Source organism: Apiospora hydei (genome assembly GCF_038363865.1).
Source record: "Apiospora hydei strain CBS 114990 chromosome Unknown utg000007l_segment0_segment0, whole genome shotgun sequence".
NCBI classification, from domain to species: Eukaryota; Fungi; Ascomycota; class Sordariomycetes; order Amphisphaeriales; family Apiosporaceae; genus Apiospora; species Apiospora hydei.
Genome location: NW_027117366.1, coordinates 1,188,046 through 1,214,437, shown reverse-complemented (window position 1 = coordinate 1,214,437; position 26,392 = coordinate 1,188,046). Strand labels below are relative to the sequence as shown.

The window sequence follows — 26,392 nt, the reverse complement described above, 5'->3', positions numbered from 1 at the left end:
GCCGATTATCGATTATCCGATAATCCGACTATGGTGGCATACCAGGCAACACTTTCTTAGACTAAAGTGCTGCACAACTTAGACAATCGGCTTCGATGGTTATGAAAGGACCCCAGTGATCTCACTGAACTTGAACTCTCTTCTCTTCCCTTCCTTCTCACCACTTTCCAACTTTTCCCTCTCGTCCTTCATTATTACCAAGTTCTCATACACAGTTGGCCTCTACCCGAAAGCAAGTCACACACAAGCATAAAGCTTCTATCACACTATGGGAAGGGAAGGAAAGATGGAATCTGGCCTTTGGCAGGGTGCCTTCTATCTTTTCCTTACTTTACTTTCCTTTCCAGCCAACAGAGACCTTGTTACGACTTTTACTTCCTCTCAATGACCGAGTTTGGATAAACTTGGCTACCATCACATACTCCAGCCCGCACTCCAACCCACAAGACATCATCCACATCACTACCTCCTCCCACATTACCCATCCCAACACCGTTATCGTCGTGGCTCTGTTTTCAAGCCTCTCATGGCCATTGCTTTGGGGGCTGAGAGCGGCTTCCACGATTAAGTCGCTCATCAAGGACAGCACAGCCTGTGTGTTGTCACTCTCGAGCTTCACCGCAGCTACATGGAAATCAACGACACCAAGCAATCTCACCTATGTTCACACCAATGTTTGCGATCGTAAGTAAGTTCTTGGAGGGGCGCCTTCCTGATCGCTCTCCACTGCCAGGCCATACTTCCCTCGTCTGGGTTAGTCAAATCACCAATTGCAGTAATGGCATCTGTAAGTATCAACGGCGCCGACGAACCCAGCTATCACTGGCGTGTGAGCTAATCACAAGAGTATAGGTACTACAGATGGCCATGTGGTTGGATGTGCCACATTACCCGGAGCAGTCTTCCAAGAGACATGCTTATTTTGGCCAGCTGTACTTGGGTCTCTGGAGCGGCATCACATGCCAAGACCATTTGGGACTACCAAAAAGCATCGCTATAGACTGGTTACTCGAACATCAGACGACATATACCGAGGCAACATACAGGTTTGGCAGGCCTAGGCAGTGTTATATTTCACGGCGAGTAAAGTCTGTATGTGAGTATACTTACAAGTTTACGCCGGCGGTTCCTGCCTCGTTCGATAGGAGGAGTGAAATGGGACCGCGAAATCTTGTCATTTTCGGTCGAAAAGCCTGTTGGGATTTTCTAACATGATTCTGTAGGCATCCGCCCCTTCGGTCACAATGACGATGCCGACTGCATTCCCGTACTCGGCCTGATTGTCTCTTGGCAGTTCGAACTACACCGCCGCCCCCTACGCAACATCTGGTTTGGAATGAGTTTTTCCGCCCTGTCTACACTACCTTCCTCCTTCCATGTCTTGGGCAGAGCCATATGCTCTCACTCAAATCCATCCGAAGGCATCATGATCGGTCGTTGATGCTTACTGGACCGAATTCCAGCATGCTTATGGCTCCCCTGCATCTGCTACGCATGCTCGTGAGGCTGTAAGCGACAACGATCGTGCTCCAGAGGCGCCGCACTGGTAGCTTTCACCCCGAAAGCGCAGTAGCATATGGGTACAGAATCACCGGTGGTTCCCGCCTATTCTGCCCCAGAAGGAGCCTGAGTGGTGCTCTTCTGTTTTTGGAAGCTGGCAGGACTCGGTAGCTCCCGCCTGTTCTGTAAGTAAAAGAGTACCCAGTAGTTCTCGCCTATTCTGGCAGTTAGAAAGCCGCGGCGGTTCTCGCCAGTTTCTGTAACTAACATAATCACAGCGGCTGTTGCTTATACTAGTACAGCGGAGCACCAGAGGCGTTCACTTTTCTTGGATCTTAACAGGCCAATCGCAGCTCCGAAGTCGTCAGGGGAGCTGCCGCCTTTGTAGGAGAAGTGTACTAGTGAGAACACCGGATGATCCCCCTAGACAAAGTCTGGTCACAAATCCTTCCCTTTCACAATCTGAATAAGACAGAGTTAGTGACCCTCGCCTCTTTCACGAGTAGCCAAAGTCCAGAGTCCAAGGTGGTTCTCGTTTGATGAGGGCCAAGGGATGCCGCTGGTGACTGGTAGAGCCAAGGTGGTTCTTGACTATATCGACTACACGGGTAAGTGCCTACCATCTCGCCCGCAACCAGTGCTCTTTCTCGATCACTTCACTGACAAATACCCCAAGGTCAAATCTGTCGTCCAAGTGGCCCTGGTCAGATCAACTATGCAGCCCGAGATCGAGATGATCCTAGACGCCACCCTGTGCCTCCATCCAGGAGTCGGACTGCATCGTGTTTGATATCTTCAATGCTAATGTCCTTGGTGAGACCAGCATGGAGTGAGAAGGAGACGTCATTGACAAAGCTTTGTCGCGCAGCTGTATCACTATGCACGAGTTTCTGCACAAGGCCGATCTCTGTCATATGTTCTCTGCTATCCTGAGCTTGATGGAGATCAACGACACGTTCATCGCCTAGATGTCGGATACCACTGCAGCCACCAAGATCTACATCAGAGGCCGTTCAACCCGGGCTTTGCCACTGGCCCCCACGGTCGCCTACTCCTTAGGGCATCGTTTCTACCATAAGGGCAAGGTATGGGTGAGACGCTTCAGTCCGGCCCGCGCCTTGGAGATATTCCAGTCCCAAGTCGACGAGGACCTGGCTCGTCACGTCGCAATCGCAAACATGCACGTCTTTGGAAGACTCGACATCCGAAGTATTGGGCAGTTGTTCGTTCAAGAGGACGAGTTACTTCACATCGGCAGCAACGAGAACCAGTAGTTCCAACTGCTAATTACTGTGTCCATTGCCAGCCCACCGTCACCCCCTCTGGGGGTGACTTTCGCTTCAACTGGACCACCGTCTGCCTCGGGTTACTACTCCCACCTGCAGCCAATCGGTACACCCAACGGGGGCGAGTTCCATTCACGAGCTATCATCAGCACCGCTGTTATCATGGCCTTGCCGCTCAGACCGGCACCCGCAGTTCCAACTTCTAACTACTGCGCTCATCACCAGCCACTAGAGCCTTCGAAAACCCTCTAATGACCCTCGAAAGGTTCGAGTCATAGTTACTCCCGCCCAGCGGGTAATCATGCGGAGAGAAATGAGATCGACAGCAAGACGTTGGAGACGTGCAAATACGTTATCGATGCGGCCTTCTGGAAAGGTTTACATTGAAGCATCTTTCGAATCTGTATATATATATATACATGGGGTTCGCTCATGCCGCGCAATTACAACAGCAGCAGCACCCTCACCAGCAATCTCATGTCATGGGCGGCGATCACTCTACACGACAGGCTGGTAACAAGAGCCGTATACGAGATGTGTGGCGGAATAACAAGGACGATGAGATCGGTCTCCTCCGGAGGTCGATCGATGACTACCAATATGTGGCTATGGTGAGCAATTCTTGTGCCATAGTAGGTATCTTTCGGCTCTACCCATCTTTGGAACCACCTCAACTGACCACTGAAAAGCTTCTGTCCTGATGTCAACCAAACATGTATGCAAGGGCAGTGTATGGGTCAGGTTAGGATCTGGTCTGGCTTTGTTGTCTAGTGGCTTCCCTAGCTGGTAGTTTTGCTAAAAGACTACATCTCTTCTTTCCTCGAGGTATGTATGATTCACTATTATGCTCACGCCAGAGCGAATGGGCAAGTGCCGGCTTAGCGAAGATTCTTTTCGCATGATTCAGCACGACCCAACATTCGCCAAGCCTTGTCATATTCTGTATGGCCACAAGAGCTTATTGTCACTTGATGTCATAACGGCAGGACGTCACTGGGTGGTACACATCTGTGTCCATTAAGTCACTAAGACACTGCTCTTGACATTGGGTGACCATTATAGCCGAAGTACTGACCAATTTACATAGGCCAAGGACATAGTCAAAGAGAGACAGCCAGTATACGGCTATGGGGAAGGAGACCAAGCCCAAGCCACAGCAGCCTGTTTTGGTTCAGTATGAACCAGAAAAGGGGCCGGTGATGCTTTTAAGACGGCAATTTGGTCATTGGTACCTCATCGGCATCAGGGCCGACACACAATTACTAGTGTGCTGAAATTGGACGGCAGTTGCCAAAAGGAATTTGAGGTATGGCCTACCTCCTTAAGAGTCGCCGACAAGAGCAACTAAAAGGGATATATATACTGACTACATTTAAAAGGATTTCAGGTATGAGTCTTCTTCTAAGAATCGCCGAGAACGCGTTCCAACTAATCTGTTTTTATAAGAACTCTTTTAACACTATATTAATTATTAGGATCAAAGCCCCTATTACAGTCCTTAGAATGGCCGGCGCCACCAGCAGCAACAACCCATTCAAGCGCCAGCGAAAGGAGCACCGACTCCCTCACCAGATCGTCGGCCGGCATGCCCGGCTTACGGAAGAGCACCGAGGCGGGTCACCTCCGTCCCGTCCCCCGTGTATTCGCCATCTGTCACGGGGTGTAGAAGCTGAGGTGAGTAGCGCTGCACTATTCACTATGCACAGCTCTATACGAATCTATGCGAGTCGACTAAAGCGGAGCGCGCTCACCATGTGCAACAACCCGTGCTATTCAATGCGTGTTGGCTGATGTATGCATGGCGCCCGCCTCCTTTTGGTCACGGACGACTCGCCCCAAGTCAATACCGCACCCGCTGACACCCGCTTGCGCAACAGGCCGCTGCGTTCAATGTCTCCCGGGCCGGGTATAAATTCCTCGGTCCGCTCTGGCCCCCAGAGCCTCTTCTTCCTCTAGATCATCATCTAGATACACCAGTATACCAACACCACCAACACCAGCACCACTGCACCCAAACTCCAGATACCACCAGATACCAACAGCAACAGCTGAAGCTATAAACAGCTTGTGTCGAAGAGCCTAAAGAGCGAAGAAGTCGTAGAAACGAAGATGGGAGGTACACGATCCTACACGAACGAGCAGATCCAGTTCGTCCTGGACGCCTGGATCGACGGCAAGAAGGCACCAGAGATCGTACAGGCGTACCGGCAGGCATTCGGGGACCAGAGATTCGGGGTATCTCAGGTCAAGTACCTGAAGTCGGCATACGGGGAAGACGCGGAGTTCGGGTACGTTTTGACATCTTTCCCCACCTGACATCAGTGATGCACGAATTCCCAAACCCCCTATACTCTTATCAATAATTTCCCTCAGGGCCTCACAGCCACTCCACTTCCCAAACTTCCATACTCTTACCCTTAGCTATGGCCGTTGGTGTGTCGCTAATCGTATATGTGCAGGGTACCTCTGGTCAACAGAGTAGTGAGAACCCCCTCCGGGACAGACGGCGTCTCCCAGTCTGCCCGTACCTTGGCGGGTGCCAGTCTGTCGCAGAGGGGGTACGGCCGCCCCTCGATGCGACCCCTTTCCAGCGCGGGTACGAACCAGCTGTCAGCGAGCATGCCGCAATCTGCAGGTTTCCTGCCTGCGCGACTGGCCTCCCGAACCGGCTCCCATCGCGATGCAAGGATGGGACTTTAGCGGCCCCTTCTCGAATGGTCTCGGTCCCGCTGCTCCGGGTGGCCCCGTCACCACGACCACCGGCACACCAGCAGCAGGCATGTCGACGCATGGCGGCCCGCCCAATGTCCCGTTCGGTACAGCTCGCCCTCCTCATGGCCCGGTCACACAAGGAGGCGGTCTCGGGCGCGACACAATCATGGTCGGCGGTACTGTGCCGGCCCACCGAGACGCCTTCTGGAGTGGACCGGGTCAGGGGCCTTCTTCGTTGCCCCAGAAGAGCGCGGCCGACATGCGCTCTGCGACGGCCCCTGTCAGTGGCGGCACCAGCGGCTTTCTTCCCGATGCGGCCGCCCAGTTCACGACGACCCCTGCCCTTGCCGACTTCTCGAGTTCTTCCGCTGGGCCTGCCGACAGAATGCCCGAGCCCTCGATGTCTGCACTGACTGCGCGGGCGGGAAAGGCGCCAGCAGGCGACCAGAGGCACTCCCTGTTCCCATCAACTCTGGGATCGCCAAGTGACTCGTCAGAAGACTGGGTCATCCTTCCTCCGCGACCGTTTGTCGAACAAGAAGACATGATCGGCTGGCACGCCACCAGCCATCATGGCTGCTCGGTAAGCTTTACAACCCGTGCCATCTTCCCACCCTGTCCTGTCATGCTAACCCATTTCCCTTTTCACAGATACAGGCAAAGCACCGCCATGACCTAGATGGTGGCATCCACTTCGGCGGCATGCGCGACGTCCGCCACGCCATGGCGTCGCACCTCTGCGCCAAGCTGGAGGAGGTATTGCGGGCCGAGGAGGAGGAGCAGGGGGGAGAGAAGGAGGAACGACAGGCGCAGCAGCAAGCGCAGGAGCGGGAAGCTGCAGCTCCTGAGCCTTCGGTCACCGGGGACGAGGGCGGGGACGAGGACACCGCGATGGAACAGGATGACCTGGACGGCTGAGAGGCTTGAACGCTGGTTTCTTTTAGTCATCCTCCATGCATAGAACGATCCGTGCTCCGCAAGTTAGCTTTCGAGATACAATAGCGAATACTGTTCTTGAAAAACGAAAATCGATCAACTGTAAACGAAATCAAGGTACCCTAGAATGGAATTCAGCGTTCGACGAACGAGATTCATATGTCCCAAAAATAAAGTAATCGTGGTCTGCAGAATGCTTTCTCGTAGCGATATCCCCCACAACCATGGTATTTGTGTATTTGTAATTCAAAGGGTATACTAAATCAAGAAAACTGCTGTGTTGTGTATTGTGGGGATGGCCATGCAGATATAGTAGTATATATATGTGCTCTCCGTATTGGAGAGGCTAGATGAACAATATCTTGTTGATCTGCCAAACGTAACTGTGATAAGACCGACAAATCGCAAGGTCTGCTTACAAAAGTCTATTACCAAACCACATAGCCTTATACGCCATAAATCCATCCATAAGGGTATCTTCAGCAGAGAGGGCTGGAACGAACAAACAAAATCAAGCATTGACAGAAATGTCAGTTGGCTGTCGTCCAACTTGGCGGATATGCCGGGGTATCTCTCGCGATACCTAGTTGTGGCCGCCGTCTTCTTTCTTTTCGGTGGTCGAGGTAGTGTGCGTGCGTGCGTGTATGTGTAACCAGCATACTAGACTGATATACTGACATTCTTTCTCGTTTCAGCCTCGTCCATCTGGAAACCATAGACCAGTTTGAACAGCTCCCTCAGAAAACTGTACTGGGCAGAGCGATGGGTCATCCAGGCTATACTCTTCGCCATATCGTTGGCGGTTACTCTCTTTCCTTTGGACGGCAAAGTTGATGCTTGACGGAACGAGGAGTCAGCAACCACCAGGTTTTTGTAGTTTTGCAGCAATGTGGTATGGGTTGGTAAAGAACCAAACGAGCCAGTAGGCAGCGACTTTACGAAAGCTTGTAGCGAGGCAGCTCCATTGTGACCCTTGGCTCCCTCGTCCCGAGAGAACCCCACGTTCATAGCTGCTTTCAAAATAAGCATCTTTAGTCGTGCAATGTTAACATCTTCTGCTGTTGTCGCCGTGGTCGCGGTACTAGACGTCCTCTGACTGCCCTGGGAGTAGCCTGACAGGTTTGACGCACTGCTGGACCATCGACCGCCACTACGGCTGTTGTCTGTCCCGAACACCATAATGTTTGGAACTTGTGGTGACTGGTCAGGTGAGATGGGTGTATCTTCGAATTCGGTCACCGGCGTTTCGGGCACTGGTGGAGGCTTCCTAGGCTTGTCTTGGGGAGTGCTCTTTAAGCTCTCTCGCTTAGAGCGATTTGATGTCCGGCTTGCCCGTCCATCTTGATCGCGGTCGCTGGTTGGTTGATAGTTGAAGAAATTGGCTTGGCTTGGCCTTGGAGTACCCCTATCCGGTCGTATTTGTGTCCAGCCTTCTCTGAATATGTCACATAATTCCCAGCATGCTTGGACGGCTGAACCCAGCAATTCCTCATCCGGCACCTTTCCATCTCTCTTATTCTGCCGAATGCTAAATAGCATTTCTGCAAGCGACCAGCAAGCGCGGAGCAGCGAGTCAGTTTCTTCGGCAAGCTCGTTCCGTTGTTTCATAAGTCGATGACATAGCGTGATATAAAAGTCCAGAGTCCTTTCACGGAACGCCTCTGGCAGGTTGCGATTATCCTGAGCGCTATAGAGACTGGCAATGATGTTAGTGCCCTCATCTGTGGCCAACTCAACGGATGACTCATTTGACCTACTGGTTATTGAGCTCGAAGCTCACACGCAATACTGAGTCCGCAGTCTCATCCTTTCGTTGTCGTACATCGAAAAGGGCTTGGCAAAAGTCTCGACAAAGATCCAGATTGACTCTGACGTTGAACGAAGTGTCGTCCTCGTCCCGGTTGTCATAAAGACGTTGGCAGAGTTTCCAGCAGCATTTCCATGCTCTTTCGTGATCGTCTGGGGTCCCTGATGTGATAAAAACCCGCTCGCGGTGGTGGGTACTGAGAGTGGCTAAGGTGTTGCACAGTGTCCAGCATTCTGCCAGAGCCGTCTTGAGCGACCTGATATCCATATCCTCATCTCCACTGGGTGTGACAAATTCGTCCTCATAGTCAGCCTCGGTCTCGGGCTCGACATCGGTCTCCGGCTCCCTTGACTCTGGAATAACTGCTTCACGAGTAAATACACGAGTTAACAAAGAAGCAATGCGATTGACCTACGTTCGAGACTGCTAGTGCTACTTGAACGGATCCTGGACGCATCGCTTAGCGAACTCTGCACCTCTTGGAGGTTCTGAGCCCTGGGAGTGGCGCTCTCCAGACTAAACCTCACAGGCCTGACATCTGTCGAGATGGGCGGTGGTGTGGGTAAGCCCGGTGACTTTGCCTGCCTCAACATTAGTACATTGTGTGTATTGGGGAGGCAACCCCATACCTTCGAAACGTGGTCATTCAGTGGTGGAACATTAATATTCTCGGGTTTTGGCGAATTCTTAGGCGATGAGTTCTTAGGCGACATGTTCTTGGGTGAAGACGTATCTTGAGCCGCTTCAGTATGTGGAACAGTTGTGTCAGAGGAAGTCTAGAATTTGTAGTTAGCAACCGACTCTTGGTTTCGCCATATAAGTACTGACCCAGCTCTGAAAGCTCTCCGGGGCGTGTATAACCGATACAGCCTCTTCGCTTAGAGACTGTCGCACTTGATCCGTAATATTAGTTCGCAACATCAAGAGCTGCTCCAAGTTAGCCATTAAACACATGAAAAGTAGATCGTACCAAAAAAGACCGTACCTGAGGCTGCGGCTCGGAGTGCTCTGATGCTGACTCGAGCTTCGCATCGTCAGATGCCTCATCTTCTATTTCGGTGACTTCTGTCCCCACTGATGTTACCGGGGAAGGGCCCACGATATCGCTGGGGCTCATCAAGTGATTGTTGGCAGAAGAAGCGCGGGCAATGGAGGAAGGGCGGAGAGAGTTTGAATCGACAGAACCGACAGACGACCTAATCGAAGTTATATCAGCAACCGGTATGTTGTAACCGCAGCTCTGACAACGTACATTGTGCGATAGTGTGAGTGGAGAGCGGACGACTCAGGCGAGGAAACAGAATACTCGGTATGAGGCGAGAACGCAGATAAAATATTTCCGGTCGTTGCTTTCAACGGAGCCTCGAGAGCCATGGCTGTACCTGAGCTTGGTGGGTTAAGCCGGCTGCTAGGTCGACCCTGTTATAAGCCAACGCAGAAGCCACCTGATTCCGAGCGGACCGCGTCTCTTTAAACCAAAGAGATGGCCAAGAGCCCCATATAGCGCGCTTATATCTAAGCTATTGCTGGATAACAACCGTCGGACAGGGTCACCAACTATGCCTTGCGCTAGGTCTGGGCAGACGGCCGTGGAAAAAGAACGTCCTGGGAAGCTTGATGGACGGAGACGGTGGGCAGATGGACTGATGGCGGAGTGACGGGATGCGTACCAGTTAAAGCGGTGGTATCTGACCGCGGTCCGGATAGCTACAGTTGGGCAGAAGAGATCGAGTCAGCCTATGTCGCAGTCACTGCACAGGTCTTGGTTCGGGCCGGATGGCTCAGCTAGTATCGAGCATGCGCAACTCTATAGTCGACTAGGTCGAGCTATGGTCCCGGGTTCCTCCCGGTAGGCGCGCTCAAAGAAAAGCAGGCAGCAAGGCAACTTACAACTAGCTGTTCAGTCGTGACGGGGTTCAAGGAGGGGTCACAAGGTGTCGCTCCACTCAGTGGGATATCCACAGCATGCGGAGTGGAATCGGACGGGAGTTGCTTGTGAACTATTAGGATTGCTGTCTGGCCGGTGACAGCGCCTGAATAGCCGACGCGATGGCGGGTTATGAACTGTATGGATGGTTGTTGGCCACCCCTCCAGAGCACTTGAGCTCTGAACCACACGCAACAAAATAAAAACCCAATCGACCTGCGAGAGCTTTGCTGAGCCGAATGGGAGTCGAGACGCCTGATGAGTGGTCGCTTTCCTGTTGGGATTGTGGTAGGGAACATCTTGCTGGGAGCTTCTGAGTTTTTTTTCTCTCAGAAACTAGAGATGATGCGGTACAGTCGGCCACGAGCTTGCAGATGCACATTGCTCTTGGGGCGCAACGTTCAATCAGCAAGCCCGGCCAGTCAGAGGGCAGCAGGCAGATCTGATGGAGGATGGGCGAGGGCCATGAGTGGGTGGGCTGCAGGGAGTGGACAGGGCCTCGGCGCTTAGTAGCTGTGGCTCGCTTCAACCGGCGAGTCACACGCATGCATTCCCATTCATGACCCTGGTCCCGGATTTGGGCTCGAGAAATCTGGACGCTGGCCATGCAAGTTAGCCCTTGGTGCCATGCTAACCAGCCTGCCGGGGCAGAAATGTTTCAGGGTTGCTTGCATGTACGTACAAATCAGCGGCCAAGGGGCCAATGGCTATATGCCATGATAGCACTGTTGTTGCTGCAAGATGCGCGTCCCGAGCGCACCACCTCCTTAGAGCGGTGGCACGAACCGACTGCAACGGTTATGCCCGGCTCGTAAGGATCGACTTCGCTGGCCTTGAGCAGTGTACAGTCAGTCATGTTCAGCCTGAAAAATAACGACATAAGAGTTTGGCGTTGCTTAAGATAAGAAAGATCTTGACCCCTCTTTCCCGTAGGAGAGTAATATTCGATTCGGGGCTAATCTACGCCCTTGCCTTGGCCGTGCACTGCCCGCTAATATAACTCTATACAAAGCAGCAAGGGAAGGCTGGGGATCTAGGACGGAGAAAGCTCGCAACAGTGTGCAAATGGACGTTTTCTAATGGGAAGCCTCTCTGTAGCAACCGGCTGCCGGGCGGAATTGGAGTGAGCGAGTTCCCCTCATCACCCCCCCAATTGCACAGCACCCAGGATCCGAAGATCTGGTTCGAGCTTCCAGTCTATTTTAGAAACCAGTCTAGCCCTAGCGTGCCGCGTGCGGGACAGTCAGAAAGGGTCCATGCAACTGCGACAAACTGAAGCAGCCACAGGCGCCACCAAAGAAAGAAAGAAAAAATAATCTATTGAAATCGGTAATCCTGACGATACAATATCCCGAGACAGGGGAAAAGAAGCAATCTTCAGGAGGCCTACAGTACGTGTAGAAAGGAAATTCATGGCGGGCTATGTATGTAATGTTGGTCGCAAGTGACGATGTATCTGGGTATGGGGGTCAAGACGCCACCTACGATTCCCAACTCGCTCGGCCATGTCACTCCGGACAAAAGTTGAAGTACAGATGCATGGCCAGGCAAGGTATCTGACTGGCATTATCTTGGACGGTATAGCACCTTAACTGAGAAACGCTGCAACTGTTCTTCTTCATGCCGGTGGTATAACGTAGCAACAGAAAGCAAGGCCTGCCCCATGTCCCCAGCTTAGTGCCCAGAGAAAGGCATCCAACGAACTATTCGTTGTCGATCAAGTTGTCCCACCCAACGCCAAGAACAGGCCCCAAGACGTCCATTGGCTATTGAGGATGATGTTAGAGCTGACAAAAGGCAAGCTGGAGGGGCAGACATGAGCTGATTAGGACTCACACCGACACACGGTGGCCGGGAGATCCATGTCTCTCACTTTCAACCGGCCACTCACGCTCAAGAAGCCGCCCAAGCTTTGGGTGCTTCAGTAAGGCTGAGGACGGCAATTGCAATTCTGCAATCTCGTTGAGTTGGTGGGCCATTGGAAAGCTAGCAAACTAGCATGGAACTTATTTTCTTTCTTTCCTTCTTTCTTTTTTCTAAAATATGGTATGTTAGGTAGATAATCATCGTATCCCTCCCAAGACTACTCCCCATCCGGATTCCGTCTGGATGGATTGATCAACCGCAAATATGCCTTGACTCGCTTGGCCACCTGCCGGGTTAGAAATAGATGTTTGCTTTCCACGCATTAGCTGAGATGGGGTCATTTGGCAAAGGGTGTCGATGAACATGGATACTGGGCTCCTGGAGCTTCTGACGCGGGCTGGGCAGGCTGGGGTATTCTTCCAGAACGACTAGCTGCGAAAGGGTGCCTCTGCTCCTCAGACGTGCATAGGCGCCGTGCTACGTCGCCAACAAGGCAAATGCGCCGCATCTCGGGGCGTGTGTCCTATTAGAGCCAGCGGCCTGTATTAGTGAACCGCCCTTTCTTCTCACCAACTAGCTCCGAGTTGGCCGCCAGGATGACACGCTTGTGTATGCGTGTTAGAACCAACAGCAACAACTCGCCCCCCTCCCCTGGGATCTTGATGATGTTGCCAGCCATGCATCCAGGTTATATGTTGGTAAGCGACGCTTCCGAGCCTGTAAGGAAGTTCTCAATACCCTGACAGTGTCGCAATGGCATCCTCCAATGCAGATACGCATCGCGGCAAAACACATGATATGCTACAAAATTCTCCGAAGACAATAGGGAGTTGCATCAGACATATCTTATTTTGGCTTCCATAAATGAATGGTGGTCCCGCAACGAGTAGGATCAAGGCAGTGACTATGCGTTACAAACCGAAAGAGGAAATATCCGCTGAACCACGCTGATCAAATACTACTGTGACGATATGTTTCCCACATGCGCATTTACGGAGTACAGGTACTATTCGGGTGCGAAGAGTTCGGCCCGAGCTCACCATGGACACATCCAACACTGCTACTTTTACAACGCCTGTGAGACTGTTGCCGACATTGCAACATATCCGTTTGTAAAAGCAGCAACGAGTCCCGCCCTTCAGACTGGCCCTTCCATAGTACTCACTCGTTGCATAAATCTGCCTGACCCAGACGTCTGGTACTGACCACAATTCTAGGCACCACATCTGACAAAAAGAGGCGGTGAAAACACGATACTCAGGAGATATACGCGTTAAAACTGCAATCCAAAAGACATGTTTGCTGCGTCGCAAGGTAAGCGCACTCCTCGCTTTAGATACAAGTCACATGACGGCAGTATCATCGACCATTCCTGCGACCTAGTGGTCAGAGATCATTTCATTTTCGATTCATCCCTGTTTCCACGCAATGGGCCGGCTACGAGTGGCCACCTCTGCCGCAGCCGCAGCAAAGGAGCCTGGGAGTGTGGCTACGACCGGCCCATCCTTCGACCTCGGCTTCCGAGTGGTCTGCGTCAAGCCCCAAGGAGGAGTCTTTGATGCGGAGTAAAAATCCTGCCTCTAAGATAGATCCTGACACAGAAGGGTTTCGCTGGTACCGCGTCTATTCCGTAACTCGAAAGGATGTATCTGCCCTTTGCTGTCTACCCAAAGTCCCTAGACAATAATGCAAATCGCTTGACCGAACGCCTATTAATGCAGAGTGCCTGCGGGACAGGCAGTATTTTCGTCTCGTTTAGGTTGAGCCTCCATGGGTCGTTTAAACTTGAGCAAGCTGGATCTTCTTCTCGTTTCGGCCATCAGGAGTGTACCTGTTTCGATGGATGTCAGCACCCTATTGGTTTATCAAGGACAGCAGTCCCAGGAAGCCAGTCACGTCGGCTCATATTGCTAGGCAGGACGAGCGCATACTTGAGGAGTTTCTCGATCAGGTCGACGTGGGTCATGATCATGCGGCGGCAGCAGTATCGCTTGAGGCCAAGCTGGTCCATGGCATCACTGTGGTGGCGGGTTAGCAAAATCGGCGAATGGATGGAATGCTCATTTGACCTACCCATCAGGGGTGCCCTCGTCGATGAGCTTCAGATAGCGCTCCCACAGGTCACCCGTGACCTTGCCGCAAGAAAAGCAACGGATAGGAATGATCATCTTGACGATTGAATTCGATAGAAGTTGGTTGCGATAAGTTGGGTGCAAGGCGCGAGGTTGGATGTGTCGCGTGATTAGCCGTACAAAGAAAGCCCAGTTCTTTCTTCAAGAATGCGACGACTCACGGATAAAACTTTGGCTCATGCACTGGCACTCGGCGACCGCGACCAGCCAAGGATAAGATAAGCAAAGCCAATCGACTTTTTGATGGGTCCTCCCTTACCTAAGCATTTCTTTAACTTCCTACTTAGAGATACAAGCAGCATATTTCAAAGAACTGCAGTCGCGTAAGTCAGGAAGTGGGTAAAAGAGATATAGCCATGATATACTTCAAGATTACCAGGTTTTATTTCAAGATATTATTGAATTTCGTAACATGAAAAGCCGTCGCCTGCTCATTGCCAATGTCGAGTCCCCTGGTCGAAGAAGTAGCTGCCCCACCTCTTCCGTCCTGTGCTGCGCGATAAGCTTATCGCCGACCTGACTCCAGTTATTTTTCTGAAATGTTTTACAGCCTGCGCTTTGAAGAGACAAGATCGTGCATTTAGACGGCCTTGTAAACAGCAAGCCTCTCCCATCTCGCCCTTCCCATAATGGCTCCAATAATACTCGAGGTATGCTCGCATGTTTTTTTTAAATTGCAGACCAAAGACGTCTATTCAATTTGACTAACACCCTGTTCTACACAGGACGAGACCTTGGCGGCGATCAAGAGAAAGCGGGAAGCCAATGACTTCGGCAAATCAACACCCAAGAAATCGAAGTTGAAGCACAAGGATGTTCTCCGCAACGGAAACTCTACGGTACAAACGCCTGCAAAGGCTGAGGCTGGAACTCCTGCCCGACGAAAGAGCAAAGCCGACAAGAAGCTAGCCGAGGGGCCATCGACCGACGCATGGAAGGTTTCGCTACCCATTGGAGGAAGAATGCTCGATATCGATGCCATTCTGACAGACGACGACCAGTGGGTTATTCCCTTCCATATCCTTACAGGTCCAACTAACCATCCTGTTCAGACATCTCATCCTGGCCTACAGTGCCTCTATCCAAGTCTACAACACAGCCGACTCCCTGCTGCTCCGGAAAATCCCCATTAAAGTCACGACGAAATCGAATGAAGATGAGAGTATTGTCGCCATGCGCCTGTCGCGAACCTCTCCGAACATGCTCTGGGTTGCTTCATCTGCAGGCCGTATCTGGAAAATAGACTGGACGACTGGCAGTGGCTCCAGTGCCTGCCTCAAGCTGGAGTGCGATCTCCTTGCAGATATGGAGGTAGATGTTACCCAGGTCGGGAGCGATACCCAGGACGTCCTTTTAGTATCTGTGGCTATGGAAGACAAGTGGCATGTCCTGGCTTGTGACGTCGAAGGCCTTCAACTGAAGGGAACCAAGACAGTTGTGGACAGGACGAGTCCTATACAAAATCTGAGGTTCCTCTGGGGTGGTCAAGTCTTGGCTGCCTCGTCCGGGAAAGACATCATTGTCGGTACTCTGAACTCGACCCCCGGGTCGCCTTTCTCGGAGCTTTGGTACGAGGTGTTTATTATGGACTGCAGCGACGACATCACCTGCTTAGATCTACGGGTTGCGCAGCGTGTTCATTTGACAAAACAGTCGCAAGTCGAGATGGGCGATCAGCTTGTCCTTGATGTAGTAGTTGGTTGTGCTCGTGGAGGAATCTTCTACTATAACGATATCCTACCGCAACTGCGGTTGCTGCATAAAGCCGCAAATATCACGAAATCGCTCCAGCCGCGAAGACTTCACTGGCATCGCAAGGCGGTGCATGCCGTGAAATGGTCGCGCGATGGTGAGTCCCTTTACATTCAGTCTGGCTTATACAATTCTAACTGGGTATCCTAGGAAACTACATTATCTCTGGTGGTTCCGAATCAGTACTTATTCAGTGGCAGCTCGATACCAACAAGAAGGACCCCCTGCCGCATTTGGCGGGATCTATCGAAAACATCGTGGTTTCGAGCAAGGGATCATCGTATGTTGTTCATTTGGACGACAACTCTACCATGGTCCTTTCCACCGCGGAGATGAAGCCGATCACCTACGTGTCTGGGATCCAGACTCTGGTTACCCCACCACCCCCCTCCAAAGACAATATTGTTACTCGCGTCGGCAACCAGAGGCTTCGATCTGAATTCATGAGGATACCTGCAACGATCGACCCAGCTCACCCGAGCCACCTACTTCTAGGTGTTGCGAATGGCCAGCAGATTGTCGACACTGGAGCCCCAACCTCAATACCCATGCTGCAAACCGTGGAGATGAGCACAGTGCAAGGAATTGCAAAGCAGCCGTTGACCAGAACCCATCCCACAGACGTCAACATAACGCCCAAGGGTCAGCCTCTTACCGAGCCCCGGGTTACTCACCTCGAGTCTTCTTTCGACGGCAAGTGGCTTGCCACCGTCGACGAATGGCTCCCGCCGTCCGGAGATGTATCGGTGCTTGACGCAGCATCCGCAGAACGACGGGAGGTACACCTCAAGTTTTGGATGCCCGGGAAGGAGGATAGCGCATTTGAGCTCGTTTCCCGTATCAACGGGCCTCACTACACAGGACGGAGTGAGCATATCCTCGACCTGTCGGCCGATCCAAGCTCGCACCGATTTGCAACTCTCGGTGAAGATGGCGTCGTAAGGTTTTGGCAGCCCGTGGTCCGAGAGCGTGATGGTCTCGTTATCAAGAACCAGGCCGGTCGGCAATTAGAGCAATGGACCTGCCTTCATACAGTGCACTTGCATGAGACAAAGCCTGTTGGCATCACTACGAATGCCCCCACGAGTCGTCAACGCGGAGTGGAGCCCTTTCGTTCTCATTAGATGGTTCTACCGTAGCGTGTGCTTTCCGGAACGGTGCAGACTCCGCAGTCTACCTGATCGATACGGAATCCGGGCGTGTGATGGATTCCATGGATGGATTCAGCCGAGGGGACATACATGCCGTGAGAATCTTGTCGTCCCAGCTGATCGTGCTCAGCGATGATTTGGTCGTATACAATGTCGTTTTGGATGAGTTGAGCTATGGCATTCGACTTAGCCAGGATGATGGTTCTGCAAAGTCCACCCTGCTGATCCCCCAGCTTGCTGTTGACTACGCGTCAGAAAAGTTCGCCGTTGCAATGTCGCGACCCGGCAAGCATGGAACGATTCGTTCGGAATTGGCCACATTCGGTCTTGATCAGAGCGAACCCGAAACACTAGTAAAATTCTCATATCCGATTGTGTCGCTGATGACGGCGCCTGGCTCGACTGGTTTCGTTGTTCTCGACGCTGCCGCTCAGCTTTGGTCCGTGAGTCAACGCAGTCAGACTGGGTCTGTGACTCTTGCCCAGCCGCTTGCAGACATCGACTTGGATAAGGTGGAAGAGACGGCGCAGCCGATTGATTCCAAGCCACTTGCCCTTTTCAATGACGCCGAAGAGGCAAGCGATGATGAGATGGAACTGGATGGGCCTGAGGAAGACGCAGACATGAGTGATGCTTACCCCGTGGTTGTGCCGCCCCAGAAGCTCGCGGAATTACTTGATTCTGCACCCGTATATGCCATGCCTCCGGTCGAGGATATGTTCTACGAGGTGGCCAAGTTATTCTCGACAAAACGGAATGTAAACGCTTCGTAGCTTTACACACGTTCGCTAGGACTGGCGCATAAGAGTCACTCCTGCCGTTCTGCGAGGCTGTTGGCTGCGTTCGGCCTACGTATCAGAGAGCCGTGTCAAGACCGAAAAGCACTACAGTGCCATGGATCGGGTTGGTGGTTTGGTATATGCCTTTCCCGCAGCCGCAAGCCCCTTGATTAACAGCATGTGCAATGCATGCCTCCGCTTTGCGCCAAGGATTCAATCATCATCCTCGCACGCCCGAATGCAGTTGCGTGGTGCAAAAAAGGTGTACGTTTGCTCTAGCCAAAGTCGCGGTCTAACCAAAAGATGCATTTAATCAAGCATCTTCTCCAGGAGGGACGGATCTTGGTCGCTCAAAGGGACACAAGCTGTAACAATATGCTCGGCTATAGGCCCTGCTCCAGCGAGTTTTGGTTATGTTGATTGGTCAAAATAGGCGTTGATAGTTGGTTGTTCTGTGGGGTAGTTTGAGCCGGAGGGCCGATGTTAGCAATTACGCCATTTGAAAGTGGCATGAGGAGTGCAGCTCCGCGAAGCTTTGCTCTTCATAGCAATGACAATTCAAGACTTAACAATATTCTCATCTATCCTGTTTTTTTTATTCTACTGCTCGACAACTTATTGTACTGAAACCTATATAAGAGTTCGAGAGCTTTCTTCCGTTTCTGGTCATGGTCTTATACCCAGTTTGAAGCAGAGTAACAGAACACCGTCTTACCAACTTGCTTGAGCTATCTGAGCCGTTGAACAAACAAACAAATGTCGTTCACCGAGATACCAATCTTAGACCTGGCCCTCGCGAGGGACCCGGCGACCAAGCCGGGTTTCCTGGCCGATTTGCGTCACGCTCTGATGGAGGTCGGCTTCTTGTATCTGAAGAACGTCGGCATCTCCGACGAGCTCTTTGCCCGGGTCATCAAGGAGGGCAGGTCGTTCTTCGACATCCCGACAGAGGAAAAGTAGGCACTTTGCCCCCTTTCTTTTCGTAGTCACTGCCTCAGACGGTTACAACTTGTTTCTCTATTCCGATATATGCACCCAACACTCACTTACCGCCACCCACACAGACTGAAGATCGAGATGAAGAACGCCCCCTCGTTTCTGGGCTACTCGCAGCTGTCGGCGGAGATCACGGCAGGCCAGATCGACCACCGGGAGCAGATCGACCTGTCCACGGAGCACCCGGTGCCGGGCCCGGACGCGCCGCGCCACCACAACCTGCTGGCGCCGAACCAGTGGCCGTCGGAATCCGTGCTCCCGGACTTCCGTCCCGTCTTCATCGAGTACATGTCCCGCATGGGCGCCGTGAGTGTGCAGTTCACGTCGCTCATCGCCGAGGCCGTGGGCCTGCCGCCCGACGCCTTCGACAAGTACTTTGACGGGCCGCGGCAGCAGCACAAGCTCAAGATCGTCAAGTACCCGGACGTCGCGGAGCTGGGCCTTCCCTCCGGTCCCGGGAGCGGCGCGCAGCAGGGCCAGGGCGTCGGCCCCCACAAGGACTCGATGCTGTCGTCGTACCTGCTGCAGGCGAGCGCGCACCGCGGGCTCCAGGTGCAGAACATGCGCGGGCAGTGGATCGACTGCCCGCCCCTCGAGGGCACGCTCGTCGTCGCCATCGGGCAAGGGCTCGAAGCCCTGACGCAGGGCGTGTGCTGCTCGACGACGCACCGCGTGCTGTCGCCCGCCGCGGGCGCGGGCGCGCGCTACAGCATCCCCTTCTTCCAGGGGGTGCGGGGCGACGCGACGTTCGCGGACCTCGAGACCGTCGGCGTCGGGACGGTCCCGCAGGACGTCCGGGACCAGCGGCGCGAGGTGCTGGAGGCGAACGGCGGTGGTAGGCTGGACGACGTCGAGTTCACGTTCCGCGGGGGCGGCGTCGCGAAGACGCTTGGCGAGGCCACGCTGCGGAACCGCGTCAAGAGCCACCCCGACGTGGGCGAGCGGTGGTACCCGGACATATTGCAGGACATCCGGGAGCAGCAGGCTAGGGAGGCTAGGGAGAAGAACGAGGGCACGGGTGTTGTGGGGAAAGGGGCCGATGAGGCAACAGCATCTCAGGGTCAATCACATGCGACTAACAATCCTACTACGGCGGCAGTGGAGGCGCACTAAAAAGTGCTGGCTGTACAGGAGCGGTATAGAATCAAGACAAGCCTCTTGCGCCCGGGTGCTGTAGGACCCAAGTCCAACGAAAAACGCACAATGCCAGGTGAGAAAGTCATACGGCCTGATACTTGTTCTAGGCGACCCTTCTTCTTCGGGATGCCGAAATTTCTTCATACACATTGCTTGGCAGGGGTCATCAGGGCTGAGACATGCAGTCTCGGTGTGCCATTTGGGAAAAATCATGTATTTCGTAGCCTCGTCAAGTGATTGATGACCTGCTCTAAAAGGCAGCCCCTGGTATACGCCATTCGCTATGTCAGTTCGTTTTTCTTGCGCGCAAGGTGTGTGACTGCATAGTCCCCCCAACATTGCACCGTCCTCCAAACACAGACTACTCAGTCATGTAAGCGCGCGCATCGTCGCGGCCATTTCTCTATTTCGCCTCGTAGCTGGGGAAGCAGTCGGGGAGGGTTTTGCTGTGCTTGTTGGCGGCGTGCTCGGTGAGCCTGTAGTGTGTGGGCAGGCAAGTCAGTACATCTACTTCTTCTTTCTTCGCTAAACAGGGTCTTTCGGGTGATAAGTAATATAGTGGTCAAACGTACTGAGGGGCGCGAGTCGTCTTGAGGAAGGTCGACTTGCAGATCACGCACTGGATATCCATGGCCTGTTGGTTCTGTAGACGGGGGCGGGAGATGTTCAATTAGCACATGTTCCGAACCTGGTAAACTCCAGCACTCTATAAAAAGGAGCACTTACGACCTTGAGCTGCGACTTGGCCACGCCCTTGCCGTCCTTGGCGTTGCGCTCACGCTTCTGCTGTGCCTTGGCTCCCTATACAGCGGGGTGTCAGCGAAAAGTTCTCATCTTCAGCTGTCGCAAGCGAATGCCCCGCCAAATGGAACGTACGTTACCCATCTTGTAGGTTAAGGTAGATAAATCTTGTGGAAATATGGGGAAGGCGTAGATCACTTGTGGTGTCTCGTGGCGAGAAGTGGTAGCAAGTTGTTGGATCGAGGGACTGAAGTCGGAGATGCTGGCGTTGGTCGATCGAAAGGGAGAAGGGATGGGATTTTTTCTCACCGGCTTTGAAGAAGTCCCCTTCTAATAAAATCCATTTCAGCGCTTCCTCGTCCGGGAGATCGTCAGGTCTGGACCGTTGGGTGGGGTTCAAAGCGCTGTCAGCGCACGGATCTTATTCGCCGACATTTGCTGCGCCTGCTTGAGGCTGGTGAGCAGCAAGCAGCAGTCCAATCCGCGGTCAAGCCTCAATTGACTGAACGAGCTAAGGTGTGTACCACCATGTCATTGCCATTGCCATCCGTCTCGCAAGCATTCCTTGATTCCAGTCCAAAAAGTTTCACCAGTGCATGTTATTCCGATAGACTTCGCCGCGGCTCAATATCATGGTGCAAAATGCCTTGCTCTGCGAGAACATCTCAGCTGATCAGTTTGGCCTGTTACTGAGCGAGTACGAGGGTCTACTCGAGTCGCTATCCAGTGCTAAACCCAGTGAGTACCTAGAAGCTCCCATGTCATTTCTCACTACGTGCATAAGTATTAATCGTATGCAGCCAAACCAGGACAACAGACCCTTGCCGAGCTGGACGAGTTCCGTTATGAGACGGCCGTGAAGCTGTTCGGCTCAGAAAAGCCACAGCGTGCCATGCAGCACGACGATGTCAAGTCGCTCGTGGAGTGGAAGTTGTCAGTACAGGCTGCATCCAACTCATCAACCGCATATGACTGATCGGCGTTGATAGACGTCATGGAAAGTTCCGCCCGACCCTGATGAAGCTCGTCAGCTCAAATGACAAGGACGTCGTCGCCGACACTATTGCGGGCGCAATGAACGCGTACTGGAAGGCCCCTGATGCCTCCAAGGCACTCGACGGCATCGCCAAACTGAAGGGCATCGGACCGGCCACTGCGTCATTGCTCTTATCTGTCCATGATCCCGACAGGGTGGTCTTCTTCTCGGACGAAGCATACTACTGGCTTTGCCATGATGCCAAGCCTTGCCCCATCAAGTACAATGCAAAGGAGTATCGAGATCTCAATTCATCCGCCCAGAAGCTGGTCGAGCGCCTAGGCGTCAGTGCAACTGCTATCGAGAAGGTAGCCTTTGTTGTGATGCGGAAGAACCATGATGATGCAATTTCTCCACGGCGAGAGTCGCCCCCACCGGTATCCCAACGTGTTGGCACATCATCCGGGGAAAGGGGACAGAAGCGGAAGTTTCAAGGTGGGAGCAAAGACATTACACCTCCGCAACTGAGACGGAGCCAGCGAGGAAAGACGTGACCCCAGTCATGTTACAGGATCTATACTTGATTTACGGCGGAGTTACCGCCGTATAACCGTAAGATCAGCCCTCCTCGCATCTTGTGCCACGACCAGGGCAAGCGATTGGCTCATCCTGGAGGAGATTTAGAGTGAGCGTCCCAGTAAGGCTGTTGTTTATGGCTGTTCTTTCTTTTTTTCCCCTCCCCTTTTCCTTCCCTTTTCGGCGAAATATCATGGCAGCATATGCCCCTAGCCCTAGAGAAGCTGCGCTGGGCGACCAGAGTTGCGATCGGCTCTATTCGAAGACGAGAGGTGGAAGTTTCACGGTGCAAAGAGGCGCGAGGTATTTTTGCCTTGATTCCTGCTCCGGAGACTGAATATGCACGCATGCCTTGAGTCCGAGAAAGGGCCTGGTATGATCGTCGTGCGCAGGGAACCAAATAAGCCACATTGAAAAATGGCAGTGGCTTTGCTGTATGTCGGGCGTCAAGCTCCACTAACCGGGACAATTCCTCCTATTCGGTGGGACTCTATATCTTGTATGTTGGTTCGGACAGTCAGGGTCAAAGAACCGAAGAACCGACAGAGCAGGAGAAACTACTGCTCCTCGGAGAAGAACTCCTATAAGTGGAGGCCGTGGGACTGTCAGACCGTTTCTGGGAAAATTTTGGTGTTCGGCTCTTAACGAGTGCTACTATTTCTTGAGCCTCAATCACCCCCCTTCTAGCGTTATGGGTCGCGGGTGAGCCTCCGTCGCAGGGTGACATCATCCAACAAAAGTTTGATCTGGGATGGCCTTACACGGTTCAGCAACAAGAATCGCTTCTCATGTTTCACATCGACGATCTGCATGCAAACAATATCGACTTGCCTTTTTTGTTTCCAACTCGCAATCTGACCCGATTTCTCGCCGTCCAGCTGCCGGCCTCGCCTGTCCGTAGCTCCTCGGGTCTGCACCATCTCGCCTCATGGCGTTGGGCCGCGACACCAAAGACAGGATCTTTCTCTCCATTGAAGATGGCGGTAACATCTATCTGAATGTATAGTGGTGCCTTTGGTATTTGGTTTGATCCGAGGGGCTGATCCTGCGCGTGCTAGATCCCGCGTTGCAGTGCTGGATCTTGTATAACTGGGTACGGCCCATATTATACACTGTGCAAGAGATGGCGAGGTGGGTTCGCTGATAGCTGAGTGACACTCACGGGATGTTTGCTCCGTCACTTCGGGGGCTTACTCTGCTGCATTTTGCATATATAACTGATATCCCAAGACTTCCAGTTCTTATTTCTGGCCTGAGTACTATCTTAGCATTCAGAAAGGAGCGATCCGACGTAATCTAATATCTATTCACCATCATTCCGTTCCGTTTTCTACTCCAGCTTGTCTAACACATCGATACGAACCGATCATACAAACGAGTACGAAATCACACCCATGGTCAACAATCCGGAGTGCTGGTGGGCTCGCCTATACCAGAAGTTAAGAATACCCGAAATCAAGCCCGGCCTCCAGTGTACGCCCATCGGCCGGATCCAGAGCCGGAATGGCGGCCTCTACCTCATCGACCAGTTCCGGGACCGGATGCCCATCGGCATCCAGCACAACGTCGTGGCCTCGCTGTCCGAGTTCGTCGGCACCTTCTTCTACATGCTGACGGCGCTCGGCTGCACGGCCGTCGTGAACACGCCCAGCAGCGGCGAGCAGAAGAGCTACAACCTCGCCGCGAACCCGGCCAAGCTGCAGTTCATCGCGCTCGCCTGGGGCATGTCCATCGCCGTCAACGCCTGGGTCTTCTTCCGCATCAGCGGCGGCCTCTTCAACCCGGCCGTCACCTTCGCCATGCTGCTCATCCGCGCCACGGGGCCCATCCGCGCCCTGCTCATCGTCGTCGGCCAGATCCTCGGCTCCATTGCTGCATCAGCCGTCATCCGGGGGCTCTTGCCCAACGGCAACGCCGCCGGCACCGAACTGGCGGCCGGGACGTCGGTCACCCAGGGCTTGTTCATTGAGATGTTCCTGACGGCCCAGGTCGTCTTTGCCATCTTTATGCTGGCGGCCGAGAAGCACCGGGCTACCTACGTTGCCCCCGTGGGCATCGGACTCGCTGTATTCATCTGCGTCATGATGTAAGTGACAACTCAATCAACCTACACCCACTTAACTTGCGACTGACATCATAATTCCAGGGGCGCTTATTACACTGGCGCTGGCCTCAACCCGGCGCGCTCCTTCGCGCCGTGCGTGGTGAAGGGCGAGTTCCCGTCGTACCACTGGATCTACTGGGCGGGCCCCTTCCTGGGCAGCTGCCTGGCGACGGGCTTCTACGTGCTCGTGCGGAAGCTCGAGTACTGGACCGTCAACCCGCACGCGGACGCCGAGTCCGGTCTGGTGGGCGCGTTCCTCTCGGGCGACGATCCGAAGCGACACGACAAGAATAAGGGCGAGATCCACGCCGAGAAGAGCAAAGGCGAGCTCTGCGACGAGACGCGCAGGAGCAAGAACAAGGGCGGGCACGAGCGGCCCGAGGAGTTGGAGGACGCGCGAGAGAAGCAGGCGCGGCCGCTGCCCAACTCGCCAGCGGAGAGCAGCACGACCAGTACTACCAGCACGACTAGCACGGTGACGCTGCCGGCGACGCCGGCGGCGAGCACGCGGACGGGCGGCGGGGGGATGTTTGCGGCGAATGAGATCGATGCGGAAGAAGCTCGAGTCAGTCGGATACCGACTCGGGTCACCCGCACTCGTACTACCCACTGATGTACCATACAACTGTCACTTGGCAGGGCATTCGTGGGCGAGAGAGAGAGAGGCGGGAAGGGGAATGGTAGGTCGGCAGCAAATTCATTTGCGCTCTCTGTTTGGTATGTGAAGCCTCTTTGTCTTCTACGACCATGGCGCAGAAGGTGCAGCAGCTGCACTGTTTGGGTTCTTGTGATGAAGTCACGAGAACAGTCCTTTCTCTCTCTCTTTAGCATCTGCATAGCGACTCAGCGGGCATTATTTGTTTAAGGAAGCGAGACTCCAGAGGTACTTTGGCACTACATTGTTAGATGTAGATATGATATCACGGACTTATGACGGAGTTACAACGGGTTATAGATTTTTACATATTCCCTGGTTTCCCAATATGGGCATTAGTTTATTGCTTACACGTGGTATTGGAAAATCCAATACAGCAACGGTGCATGCTCACGCTCTTGGCTCTCACTTGCATGGAGCCTACCAACGGTTACATTGATATCTGACTTGGGCTTTGATGTTTGGGGTCTTTCCTATCCAAACGGGAACGCTGATCTCGAGAAATCTTCTTCTTGGACTAGAGCCTTTCTCTGCTTTTGAATCAGAAGAGTCAATCACCTCATCGAAAGGTCTCGCAACGGCTAATCGATACTCGGTCGGCGGCTCAAATCTTATAGGCGGTCTATGTGAGAATCATGTTCATGGTTGTTCTGTCTCCCCTCGGCCGCTTCGCTTCTCGAGGTTCGGGACCGGAGTCCAGCTCAATCCCCCAAACCCCCAAACCCCCTGTCTGTTCTACAAGTATAGGTGCTACATAGCCCCCGAACATGGCCTCCGTCCCCCCCCCATGCGTCCATTTCTGTCAGTCTCGAGGGATAATCAAAACACCGATGCTAAAAAGGCCGTGTCTTGGATAGCACGAACAATACAATTCGGATTTGGCCGAATGAGCTATGGCGATCTTTTTCTTTTCCCTTTCCCCGCCCCTTAGTCTTCTAGCATCTCGGTGTTCACTGTCTGAGCTTGTGTTTTCCATATAGCGGCAGTACCTACACAACGTTACTAGTGCGAACCATTGACTCTGGGGTAGAACAGGGATGCTACCCGCGAACCAATCGAGGCTGCAGCGCCAGGGCCTTACCCGCCTCCCATCATCACTCAAATAAGAAGGTTGCTGCCAAGGTATATACGGCGGTCCCATGCTGCAAAGGAGTTTGAGCATTCGGCATGCAGTAGTAATATGGGTGTGGCAATGCTGCTGCAGCTGCAGTAGCAATGACAGACGGCTAGCAGAGAGACAGACTGGGCAACGGCAACAGCAAATCTGGCCTTACCGATGCTGTGATTTGCCTTCGTGTCCTGTCTCTTCCCCGCAGGCTCTTCTTGCATAGCGCGAGAAAGAAGATCCCAAAGAGCTTA

General features: G+C 53.1%; 11 protein-coding genes across 11 annotated transcripts; 8 read left to right on the top strand and 3 right to left on the bottom strand.

Annotated features, from left to right (window-relative positions):
- Positions 1 to 2,053: 2,053 nt before the first annotated feature.
- On the top strand, positions 2,054 to 2,468 carry PG997_009452 (uncharacterized protein; the record flags this gene model as incomplete). The annotated part of the gene is made up of 3 exons (XM_066813767.1): positions 2,054 to 2,108; positions 2,139 to 2,253; positions 2,369 to 2,468. 3 exons carry the CDS (start codon positions 2,054 to 2,056, stop codon positions 2,466 to 2,468), a joined length of 270 nt encoding a protein of 89 aa, XP_066665729.1.
- Positions 2,469 to 2,774, top strand: PG997_009451 (uncharacterized protein; the record flags this gene model as incomplete). Its single annotated transcript, XM_066813766.1, has 1 exon — positions 2,469 to 2,774. One exon carries the CDS (start codon positions 2,469 to 2,471, stop codon positions 2,772 to 2,774), a length of 306 nt encoding a protein of 101 aa, XP_066665728.1.
- Positions 2,775 to 4,895: 2,121 nt separating this feature from the next.
- On the top strand, positions 4,896 to 5,102 carry PG997_009450 (uncharacterized protein; the record flags this gene model as incomplete). The annotated part of the gene is made up of 1 exon (XM_066813765.1): positions 4,896 to 5,102. The coding sequence occupies one exon, from the start codon at positions 4,896 to 4,898 to the stop codon at positions 5,100 to 5,102; it is 207 nt and encodes a 68-aa protein (XP_066665727.1).
- A 364-nt stretch (positions 5,103 to 5,466) lies between these two features.
- On the top strand, positions 5,467 to 6,416 carry PG997_009449 (uncharacterized protein; the record flags this gene model as incomplete). Its single annotated transcript, XM_066813764.1, has 2 exons — positions 5,467 to 6,081; positions 6,150 to 6,416. The coding sequence occupies 2 exons, from the start codon at positions 5,467 to 5,469 to the stop codon at positions 6,414 to 6,416; spliced, it is 882 nt and encodes a 293-aa protein (XP_066665726.1).
- Positions 6,417 to 7,094: 678 nt separating this feature from the next.
- PG997_009448 (uncharacterized protein) lies at positions 7,095 to 9,615 on the bottom strand (the record flags this gene model as incomplete). The annotated part of the gene is made up of 7 exons (XM_066813763.1): positions 7,095 to 8,130; positions 8,192 to 8,603; positions 8,657 to 8,822; positions 8,871 to 9,017; positions 9,070 to 9,168; positions 9,227 to 9,437; positions 9,494 to 9,615. 7 exons carry the CDS (start codon positions 9,613 to 9,615, stop codon positions 7,095 to 7,097), a joined length of 2,193 nt encoding a protein of 730 aa, XP_066665725.1.
- A 4,198-nt stretch (positions 9,616 to 13,813) lies between these two features.
- PG997_009447 (DNA-directed RNA polymerases I/II/III subunit 10) lies at positions 13,814 to 14,202 on the bottom strand (the record flags this gene model as incomplete). Its single annotated transcript, XM_066813762.1, has 3 exons — positions 13,814 to 13,865; positions 13,966 to 14,052; positions 14,108 to 14,202. The coding sequence occupies 3 exons, from the start codon at positions 14,200 to 14,202 to the stop codon at positions 13,814 to 13,816; spliced, it is 234 nt and encodes a 77-aa protein (XP_066665724.1).
- Positions 14,203 to 14,795: 593 nt separating this feature from the next.
- PG997_009446 (uncharacterized protein) lies at positions 14,796 to 17,842 on the top strand (the record flags this gene model as incomplete). The annotated part of the gene is made up of 5 exons (XM_066813761.1): positions 14,796 to 14,816; positions 14,892 to 15,166; positions 15,219 to 16,015; positions 16,069 to 16,976; positions 17,006 to 17,842. 5 exons carry the CDS (start codon positions 14,796 to 14,798, stop codon positions 17,840 to 17,842), a joined length of 2,838 nt encoding a protein of 945 aa, XP_066665723.1.
- Positions 17,843 to 18,604: 762 nt separating this feature from the next.
- PG997_009445 (uncharacterized protein) lies at positions 18,605 to 19,957 on the top strand (the record flags this gene model as incomplete). The annotated part of the gene is made up of 2 exons (XM_066813760.1): positions 18,605 to 18,804; positions 18,913 to 19,957. 2 exons carry the CDS (start codon positions 18,605 to 18,607, stop codon positions 19,955 to 19,957), a joined length of 1,245 nt encoding a protein of 414 aa, XP_066665722.1.
- A 421-nt stretch (positions 19,958 to 20,378) lies between these two features.
- Positions 20,379 to 20,866, bottom strand: PG997_009444 (uncharacterized protein; the record flags this gene model as incomplete). The annotated part of the gene is made up of 4 exons (XM_066813759.1): positions 20,379 to 20,457; positions 20,554 to 20,624; positions 20,708 to 20,782; positions 20,858 to 20,866. 4 exons carry the CDS (start codon positions 20,864 to 20,866, stop codon positions 20,385 to 20,387), a joined length of 228 nt encoding a protein of 75 aa, XP_066665721.1. The 3' UTR covers positions 20,379 to 20,384.
- Positions 20,867 to 21,354: 488 nt separating this feature from the next.
- PG997_009443 (uncharacterized protein) lies at positions 21,355 to 22,252 on the top strand (the record flags this gene model as incomplete). The annotated part of the gene is made up of 3 exons (XM_066813758.1): positions 21,355 to 21,460; positions 21,523 to 21,655; positions 21,712 to 22,252. The coding sequence occupies 3 exons, from the start codon at positions 21,355 to 21,357 to the stop codon at positions 22,250 to 22,252; spliced, it is 780 nt and encodes a 259-aa protein (XP_066665720.1).
- A 1,416-nt stretch (positions 22,253 to 23,668) lies between these two features.
- On the top strand, positions 23,669 to 24,991 carry PG997_009442 (aquaporin-like protein; the record flags this gene model as incomplete). The annotated part of the gene is made up of 2 exons (XM_066813757.1): positions 23,669 to 24,360; positions 24,421 to 24,991. 2 exons carry the CDS (start codon positions 23,669 to 23,671, stop codon positions 24,989 to 24,991), a joined length of 1,263 nt encoding a protein of 420 aa, XP_066665719.1.
- Positions 24,992 to 26,392: the final 1,401 nt, after the last annotated feature.